This window comes from Gekko japonicus, unplaced genomic scaffold (genome assembly GCF_001447785.1).
Source record: "Gekko japonicus isolate JY-2015 unplaced genomic scaffold, Gekko_japonicus_V1.1 scaffold669, whole genome shotgun sequence".
NCBI classification, from domain to species: Eukaryota; Metazoa; Chordata; class Lepidosauria; order Squamata; family Gekkonidae; genus Gekko; species Gekko japonicus.
In genome coordinates, this window is record NW_015167073.1 from 253561 (window position 1) to 264126 (window position 10566).

Here is a 10566-nt window from a genome sequence, read left to right on the forward strand (position 1 = left end):
GGGTGCTGCAAGACGGAGTGAGCTCCTGTCTCTAGTTCCAGCTCCTGCCAACCTAGCAGTTCGAAAGCAAGAAATTGCAAGTAGATAAATAGGTACCACTTTGGTGGGAAGGTAACAGCGTTCTGTGCGCCTTGGTGTTTAGTCATGCCGGCCACATGACCATGGAAACGTCTTTGGACAGCGCTGGCTCTTCGGCTTTGAAACGGAGATGAGCACCGCAACCCTAGAGTCGGATTCGACTGGCTTTCGAGCAAGGGAACCTTTACCTTTACCTTTAAATATAGACCACAAACTTACTTCAGAAGTAAAATAACCAGGCACAGGATAAATATGCACATAAGACCTTTAAAGTGCATATTGGCCCTCCTTCTCACTAACCTTTGTCTGGTTCTCCAGCAAAGAGGGCCAGCATTTGGTCCACACTGCCGTTTGCAGGCTCCACCTAGTGCCCGCGTTTCCCCACTTGCTCCCATTCAGTGCCAGAGGGATGGCTTGCCACACTTGCGCCCTCCATGGATCTAGTGCTTTATTGACCAACTGCCTCCCTTCTCCTGGTGCCCCTGAGCAGCTGATTGGAGCTTAATGTGGTTCTGCAGAAAAAACTTCCACCATTCCAAGTAGTAACAAATGCATTAAGAAGAAAATGTCTACATGCGTACTGTGCACAGTGGTCTTTTGAGCAAGGAGACAAAGGTGCAAACATCTGCTCCTCTGCCCCTCCACTGTAAATGCCCTGACTGTTGTTATTCTAGGGTAAGCCATTTACACTTAAAATGACAATGCTCCATCAGCCATCAGTTACCTTGAGTCTCTGTTTGGGCTGCCTGCCCCTTGTTATTTCCATATGGTAACGGCGGCCAGCAAGATGGAGCCAGCCAAAATGGAGCTCGTTCCCCTTCTGTCCAGGGATTTTATATCCTATTCCCCACCCCACCCACCCCGGGGTCAGTCCTTGTTTCCAAGAAAAGATAAGATCTAGCATTTGCCCTTCCCGTGTCTCTGTCTTCTTTTAGGTGTCATGTTTTTACCAGGGTGTGGCATGGCCCCTTTCTTGTTCTCTGCCAGCTGGGTGCATTTGCAAAATATGGACCTTAAGTACTGGTAGACACCTGGCCCCTCTCTTCCAGTGGGGGAGGGGAGTCAGTTCCTGCCATCTCTGTTGGGAGCTTGGACAGCACAAATGAGTGGTGATAATAATAATAATCCAGGTCCACTGAGGAGATACCTACAGTTGCTTTATTTATTTGCTTTCGCTCTCCTATATGTTTCTCACTGGGCTTCAAGGCAGATTACAGAATTTAAAAAAAACAATGCAGTATAGACTGGTACGATACATAAAATAAACAATGCAATAAATCCGGATTAGACCACTAGAGAACAACACATTCTTCAATGTGCAATACACCCAGTAAACTGAACTATGAAGGGGGAGGGGGGTGGAAGATAACTTCCTAAAAAAAAACCCAGTCAATTACACATTGTCCTCTTCCCTTATGACTTTTGTCCATGCAAGTCCCTTGACCCCCAATTTAGCCGTTAGGAGTAACTGTCTGGCTCCAACCTGTTTTGTATGCAATGTCAGAAAGGCAGTATAGGGATCCTGTATCAAATATATGAGAAAATGGGATTTGTCAGGATAATAAGGGAAGGGAAGGTGGGCATGGTCTAGACAGATCTCATCTGAACTCAGAAGCTAAGCAGGGTCAGTACTTAGAAGGGAGACCACCAAGGAAGACTCTGCAGAGGAAGGCCATGGCAAACCACCTCTGTTTCTCAGTTGCCTTGGCTGGGGTCGCCATAAGTCTTGGATGGGAGACCACCAAGGAAGGCTCTGCAGAGGAAGGCAATGGCCACCTCTGTTTCTCAGTTGCCTTGAAAGCCCCTTGGCTGGGGTCACCATAAGTCTTGGATGGGAGACCGCCAAGGAAGGCTCTGCAGAGGAAGGCAATGGCCAACCACCTCTGTTTCTCAGTTGCCTTGAAAGCCCCTTGCTGGGGTCACCATAAGTCTTGGATGGGAGACCACCAAGGAAGACTCTGCAGAGGAAGGCCATGGCAAACCACCTCCTCTTCTCACTTGCCTTGAAAGCCCCTCACCAGGATCACCATAAGTCAATTGTGACTTGGTGGCACTTTACACACACAGCATAATAGAGTATTTGCTGACAAGAAGGTAAGGGTGCACATGGGGCAAGGCAGGACCTGTATGTGTAGAATACATTTTTATAGTTTAGATTCCATTGGATCTGGTCCATTTGCATCAGCAGAAGGCATCAGGGGAAGCATTGCCATTAGTGGAATGGATCTACAGGATAGAATCGTCAATGAATACAGTCAAATGCCAAAACAAAGTTGGAAAAAAGTCTTGCACGTTTAAGGAGAGGGAATGAAAAGTTGGTGAGGCCATTACACAGGGAGAGGACTTTGAAATGAAATTATGTTTTTGCTCTGTATGTAAAAAAAAAAGGTAGGTAGAGGATGAGTTCAGTATCATTCCTTGGTGGTGAAATGGATCAAGTAAATACAGACACTGGCATTCTCTTTAAAGAAACAAATGCATTATGTCTTCTCACACAAGTCTCAGGACCAGATCAGGCTCAGAGATAGCACTGTCCACAAGCCCACATAATGCACTTCTGTGACTTAATTTTTCATGTCCATTGGCTTATGACTCACGGTGGGCAGCTGGAAGCCCATGATGAAATTCAGGATGAGTTCATCAAGGCATCAGTGCAGATGGCTTCTGTTCAAATCCCCATCTTTGCAGCATTCTGGACAGAGCCCCATGGATGTCCTTGTTGCGTAGGGTATAAATGATAGGATTGAGCAATGGGGTGACCACCATGTCAAAAATAGCTAGTTCTTTGTCGTGACCAGGAGCTCTGTCTGACCCCGGTGTCATATACACAACAATAAGGACGCCATAGAACAAGATGACCACTATCAAGTGGGAGGCACACGTGGAGAAGGCCTTGCGCCGTCTGGCAGCCGACTGCATTCGTATCACAGAAGAGAGTATGAGGATGTATGAGGTCAGGATAATAAAAAAGGGAAGCACAACGATCAGTGCAGCCATTATAATAATGGTGTGCTCTGTCACACGTATGTCAGTGCATGCGAGTTTCAACACAATGGGCATGTCGCAGAAGAAGTGATTGATGCGGTTGGGGCCACAGTAGGGAAGGTGGAGGATGAAGCTCACATTTATTGAAGTAAGAAGGAAGCCACTTGCCCAAGAGGCGGAGGCAAGCTGGACTTGACGCCACCTACCCATGGCAGTGACATATAGCAGGGGACGGCAGATGGCCAAGTAGCGGTCATAAGCCATGGCAGCCAGCAGAAAACACTCGACGCTACCCAGGGAAACAGTCATGTACATATGGAGCATGCAGCGGGTAAAGGAGATGACTCCATTCCCAGACAGTAGATGAGCCAACATCTGGGGCGTGCTGGAAGTAACAAAACCGATCTCTAGAACCGAAAGATTTGAGAGGAAGAAGTACATGGGGGTATGGAGGGAGGCGTCAACTCACACCAACGCAACAATCACCAGGTTCCCCATAACAGTGAGTGAGTAAGTGAGGAGAATGATCGGGAAAAGAAAGATCTGTGTCTTTCGGTGGTTAGTGAGTCCCACCAAGATGAATTCTGTGATGGAAGTGAAGTTCTCATTTCCCATCCAGGGTTCCTGTCTGGGCAGAAATGGCAGGAGTCAGTGACAATCTCTGTAAACAATCTTAGAATAACTCACGTTTTGTTCTTGGCCACATGGATGTGAACCCAAATCCACACGTTAAGCTCAGCTTCTTAATCTTTTGGAAGCCGACAGAGAGAGCTTTGTCTCTTGAAAGCTCATATCCCCGAACACCGTGTTAGTCTCTATGGTGCTACCAAATCCATTCTAACGCTTATTAATCTCCATCCACCTTTCCTTTCCAGTGTTCCCTTTTCTGAATGCGCCTCTCAAAGGTTGATCATTACAAGAGGGCTGTTTGCCTTTAGAGCAACAGGCTATCATGGTTTCCCTTCTGGAATAATAACTTTGAGGATTATCTGTCATTTGATTCCTGTATTTTAAATGTTGCTTATTGAGCGGTCAACTCTCCTGCTACGGTCAAACAGATCCTTTTTTAAATTACAGAAGATGTAATTTTACCTTGCTTCTCTTCCCAGATGGTCCTCAAAACCAACAGAGTTTCTCATGTCAGCAGCTTATGTTGAGATATACAATAGCTGGCAGCTTTCTTGTGCAACCATTTGGAAGATCCCTGGATTGTCTCTCATCTGCTCATGGAGAGCTTCTCGGTGTTGTTCCCAAAAGGCTGTTGCCCATTCATTTTATAAAATGGCAAGAGCTTCTGGAGTGAATTTGGATATACGCACAGATGGAGAAACACACAGGTCATCCCGCTCGCTGGGAGCATGCAGCTTATTTGGTTAGCCATCAGAGCTTCTATTTAAAAAACTACTTGAGTCTAAGGACAGGATAAGAGCTGCTTTGAAAGCAATGGTCCACCAAGCTGAGCACTGTCTGTCTTGGCAGGTGGCAGACTTTCACAGCGGATGTCCTTGCATCCTTGCGTGCCTGCAGTGATGCCAGGGAACTCATATGTGCTTCTAAGCTCCAGTTTTTAAACCACCTTGGCAGGTGTTCCCTGAGATGATAATCAGTTCAACCAGTTTCATAATACCTGACTATTCTTAGTGTTAAAATGTTGACATGTGGATGGTTTTAGTCCCCGTGACTTTTCGACGATTGGAGGACTCTGCTAAGGTGATAGCAGATCTCCACAGGGATTGCTCTGATCCCTTTGGTACTTCTCTCTGGTTCATTAGTAGTCTGTTGTTTGTTACTTCAAACAACATGTTGTCATATTGCCTATTTGTGTATTTCCTGGTGTCTACCTGCCTCTTCTCTAAAGTAAAATTCCAGTCCTGACTTCCTCTGGCTTCTTTAGTCCAGGAGATGCTTCAGGAGACTTCAGGGTCTTCATGGAACAACAATGTAGAGAAAGCTTCCCCCATCATAGCATGATGCTTGGTTTCGAACCTCTCGGCCTTTTGTGATTCCCGCACCCTCCCCCATGGCAGGTATTCAGTGATGAATCTCACCTCCTATGGTGGACATATTGAGATGGTGCCCACCCTCTCAAATTCAAAAAGTGCCTACTGTTATGACAAGAAATTGTGGAATGTCCCTGAATAACAGAGAAGCTGGTTTTACAACCCTGAGGGCCTCAGACCACATGGGAACCAGACAACAAAAGCTTCTTGTTACACACAGGAAGGAAAGCCCCCCTATTTATAGGGATAATTTGCCGTACTGCTAGGAAGAAACAAAATGGCTGGCTTTTGATATCCTGACTAGGCTTGTCAGCTCCCCAGGTAGAGGCAGGGGTCCCCACCACCAGCAGGTCCCGCTCCCCTCCACTGATCAACTGACTGGTGGAGGAACTTACCAGGAGAGTGAGAAAGGCCCAGGCAATATGGCAACATCATTTTCAGTGTGCACAGGAAGTGATGTCATGACACCAGCAAAGTCCAGGTGATGATCTGGTGTTTGGGCAAAAACCCTATGGTAGAAGCTGGGGTTTTTTGCCATCGATAGGGTTGCCAGCCTCCAGGTGGGGCCTGGGGATCTCCCGCTTTTACAACTGATTCCCAGCCGAAAGAGATCAGCTCCCCTGGAGAAAATGGCTGCTTTGGAGGGTGAACTCAATGGCATTGTACTGTGCTGAGGCCCCTCCCCTCCCCAAACCCCGCCCTCTCCTGGCTCCACCCCCAAAGTCTCCAGGTATTTTCAAAACCAGACTTGGCAACCCTAGCCATCGAGTTTTTGCTTGAATACCAGAGTGTCACTGAGACGTGACTTGATGATGTCACTATCTGTCTACTCTGGGAATGACATCTCCGTGTTGCCTGGGCCTTCCTCTCCTGGTAAGTTCCCCTATCCCCCAAAAGTTGCCAGGAGAGACCTGGCAACCCTAATCCAGACCCACGGGGGCTTCAAAGCCAGGGGACCACCACAAACCTCATTGGTTAGATGCTAGCTGGTGGGAAACATGGGGAATCACTCTGTGTTTCAGGACAGGTCAAGCAGAACCTCTCCCAGCTGGAAAGGAAAGGGTTAAAAGGTTCTTCTCACGTCGTGTGAACTGTGCAAGCCAAGGAGCTCTGAACTGACAGTAAAGCTGAGTGACGTCTGCAAGGGCCATCCTGATTTTATAAGTTCACGTTGTCTTGGGCCCATTTCTCCGAAACAAATGCCAAGGTAAAATCAGTGACCAGAGAAACCTAATTAGTTCGGTTTTCATCTCTTTTCTTAGTTTCTGTAACACACGTAGCTTTGCTCTGATATGTATTTCCATGCCTTTTTGTGTGCATAGTTGACAGGAGGGCTTTCTTGTTAAACAAAGATCTTTTTTTTCCCTTTTAAAGCTCTCAGACTGTGATTAAACTGCTCACCAGTGGGCCTGGCCATTCAACCACACAGAGATCAAACAGAGTACGGTTGCCAGGTTTTCCACTGTAGCAAATTCCTGGCAGCCTGGTATTTTGCCCAGAGGTGCATGAAGCACCAGGGGGAAGAAACGAGGGGGGAGCTGGGGTGTGCATTGGCATCATCTGAAGAAAACCAGAAGTAACATGACTGCATGCTCTAGGATTTGCAAAAACTCTATGATTTACCACAGAGTTTTTACAAACCCTTGGTGCATCCTGTGGCATCACTTCCGGACATCACTAGAAGCCGGGGCTATTTTGGGGTAAGAACGCACAGGAACGGAGTTCCGGCTGGCTTCATAGTTGGCCACGCCCACTCCAGCCAAAACCTCTGCGTGTGTGGCTACAGAGGGAAGGCCTGGAGAGCGACCCCCCCCGGTGACTCTGAGGCGGGTGGGCCAGGTGGGCCCTAGGAGGATCGGGGAGGCATTTAATTGCCTCCCCATGCCTTCTCCAGCCTGTCCAAGGGCTGGCTTGCCCGGGCAAGCCAAGGAAAGGCAGTTTAAACTGCCCCCCCTAAGGGCCGGCTTGCCCGGGCTCCCCGCAGCAGCGCCCCAGGGCGCCCAGGCAAGCCAAGGGAAGACATAGGGGTGTGGCCTAATATGCTAATGAGTTCCTGCTGGGCTTTTTCTACAAAAAAAGCCCAGACTAGAAGTGATGCCAGCGTGACAGTGCATATTAATTCCTCCCCTTTAAACTCTCCCAAGGGTTGCCAGCTACAGCCTGGCAGTCTTGGCCAAGCTTCAGGGAGGGGGGAACTAACCCCCCACATGCACGCTCACACCCACTCCCCCTTTTAGTGCAGTCAGACCACTGAAGGGAAGAGAGGGGAGCTCACAGAGTCCGACTGGTGCCAGTGTTGCCCTGCAAGGCCCTTATAGCGCTCTTATGGACATTGCTCATAAGTGATAGAAACTGGACTGGGCAAGTAGTGTGCAAAAGGGACTGAACTGTGTGGTGACCCAAAAGTGATGCCAGTTACAGACACACACCCATAAGAAGGAAGCCTTTGAGGTGAAGCCAGCCTTTGAGTGTATTTCTGGTACATCTGGAAGAAGCAGGAACCCTGTATACATAGGTTAAAAGGTAAAGGTTCCCTTGCTCGAAAGCCAGTCGAATCCGACTCTAGGGTTGCGGTGCTCATCTCCGTTTCAAAGCCGAAGAGCCAGCGCTGTCCAAAGACGTTTCCGTGGTCATGTGGCCGGCATGACTAAACACCATAGCATGAAAATCCCAAACCTTAGAGTACCACAATGATAAAGATAACTTATCAGATTTCCAGTTGCTGGCAACAACTATTTTTACTGCGGTTTATAGAACAGAAATAAGTTCTTGGTCAAGTCTTTCCCCCATCATGTCCAAAGACACAAATGTGGGTTTCTAAATTATAATATGTTCTCAACACGGGACCCAGATCTAAATGAGATCCGAGATAGCACTGTCCCCAAGGATGAGCAGTGATCAGAGTTCCCATGCCCAAATACAACATACAATCCCCACTGACCCCCATGGCATAGAACCCCATGGACAAAACTGGGACTAGTTCATCAAGACACCTGTGCTCATCTTTCCTGTTTAAATCACCATCTTTGCAGCACCCTGGACAGAGCCCCATGGATGTCCTTGTTGCGTAGGGTATAGATGATAGGGTTGAGCAAGGGGGTGACCACAACGTAAAAGACAGCAAGTCCCTTGTCACGATCAGGAGATGCCTCTGATCCAGAACTCAAGTATGTAATAATGAGGATGCCATAGGACAAAATGACCACAGTCAAGTGGGAGGCACACGTGGAGAAGGCCTTGTGCCACCCAGTGGCTGACTGCATTTTTATCACCGAGGACAGTATGAGCATGTAGGAGATCAGGATAACCAAAAAGGGCAGGAGAATGATCAGTGCAGACACCACGATGGTATTGAGCTCAGTCTCTCGTGTGTCGGTGCAAGCCAGCTTGATCATAACCGGCATGTCGCAGAAGAAGTGATTGATGCGGTTGGGGCCACAGAAGGGGAGGCGGAAGGTGAAGCTGGAATTTATTGAAGCAAGAAGGAAGCCACCTGCCCAGGAGGCTGAGGCAAGCTGCACCTGGCGCCACCTACCCATGGCAGTGACATAGAGCAGAGGATGGCAGATGGCCAAGTAGCGGTCATAAGCCATGGTGCCCAGCAGAAAACACTCGACGCTACCCAGGCAGATGATCATGTACATCTGGACCATGCAACGGTTGAAGGAGATGGCTCCGTGTCCAGAGAGAAGGTGAGCCAGCATCTGGGGCATGCTGCAGTTGATATAGCAGATCTCCAAGACAGAGAGGTGCAAGAGGAAGAAGTACATGGGGGTCTGGAGGGAGGGATCTGTTCGCACCAGCATGATGATCAGCAGGTTTCCTATAAGGGCGAGGGAATAGATGAGGAGGACGACCACAAAGAGCAGGATCTGTGTCTGTCGGCGATTAGTAAGTCCCACTAGGATGAATTCTGTGATGGAAGAGAGGTTTTCAGAAACCATCCTGGGCTCCGGTCTGCACAGAAAAGACAAGCTGGTGACATTATCTGGGATCGGAACAACTGTATTTTGTTGACCGTATTTTGGTCAATGTTTTACTGCAGTCAACCCAAACCAGCCCATCAGACTCAGCCTCTAAATGTATGTCCAAATGCTTTCCTTCATTTTACATTGTTCCTTTTTTTCTGTGTGTCTCATACATCTATAACTATAAGTTTTATGCTTATTTCTACTGCGCTGCTCTAAGATGACTGACTCTCTTGAATGACAGCTACAAGCGGTATCTGTTATTCGGCTCCCGCATTTTCAATATTGCTTAATAAAATGACAATTCTTACATTACAGAATTTGCCTCAGTGAGATGTTCTATTCTGGACATTTTATCCATTAGCTAACAAACAAGCAAACAAAATTGGGTTAGCCCAGCCTTGTCAGACTTTGGAAGCTAAGTGTTGGAGTAATGCGACTCCGCATGCCTGGACATGGGGGGGGGATGTGTGCTACATTGTTGTAGACGTATAGATGTATATCTCCTTAATGGAATTCCTCTTGTGGCAGAATGGGCCTACTCTGGCCTGAAGCCCCTCTTCCACCCTGCCTTCGAAGGTTTTACCCAACCTCTGGAGAGGCTTTTCTTTCTCTCTCCACCATCACCACCACCTCACCTTCGTAAGGAATTTCTCACTGGGAGGGTCAGGGTGCTCAGCTTCCCTTCCAAGTTCGGAGGCCTTGCCTTTGTGTCTCCCTGGTCACCAGAGGAACCATTTGCTGCCTTGTGTGCCCCTGGAGAAATAGCCACTTGTGAACTGCCTGCCTGCCTCCTGGTGCTCCTGTTAAAATAGTGTGTCTGAGACAGTGGAGGTCTATGTGGTACAGAGAACCCCAGTCAGCATCTTAAGTTATAAAGTATTTATTAAAAAGAAAATGTTCGCAAGCATACTTTTAGCACAGCACCAGATTGAGCAACAGAAATTTGTAAAATGCAAATTCTCTCTCCCTCTCTCTATACATGCCCTATCAGATTCTAAAATATAACACAGGCTCCATAAGCTTCGGAGTTCTAAATCTCTACAGCGTTGCCATTACCTTGAGGCTTGCTCCAGATCTTTAGGTGAGCACATGCTCAATGGCTGCTTACCCAGCGGAGAATTCTGTGTCTGCCCTTGGACTCCACACTCAAGGAAAAGAAACCTCCTTCCTGCTGCAAGGAGCTTTTATCATCCCTCTTTTCCCCCACCCCCTGACCAGGGCAGGGCAGGTCAAAGAGGCTTTTCCTGGAGATCTCCAAGAATCTCCTACCTGGAGACTCTCTAGCATTTAATATCTCCAAATCTCTGCTCCCTGCTTGAGGGAGGGGGAAGCTTGACCATCCCATTGTCTCTCCTGCTAGAACTGTTATCATATGTATACAGATAAGCTGGAGAGCAATTGGACTGACTTCTCCCTTCTTGCCTGTTCTCTACCCGGGGTGGGGGGGGGCTTTTAAAACTTCCTGGTGAAGGTGTTGCTCATGTCAGACCTCCAAGGAAAAAAAATTGCATTTCTATTTATTCTTAACCTGG

At 47.9% G+C, this 10566-nt stretch overlaps 1 protein-coding gene across 1 annotated transcript in view; it reads right to left on the reverse strand.

Moving 5' to 3' along the window:
- The window catches only part of LOC107111707 (olfactory receptor 2D2-like), a 13737-nt gene extending 4730 nt beyond the window's left edge, over positions 1-9007 (reverse strand). Inside the window, exon 1 of the mRNA XM_015412720.1 lies at positions 8085-9007. Within this exon, the coding sequence (XP_015268206.1) occupies positions 8085-9007 (923 nt within the window). The remainder of the gene's footprint in view (positions 1-8084) is intronic.
- Between the last annotated feature and the right edge of the window lie 1559 nt (positions 9008-10566).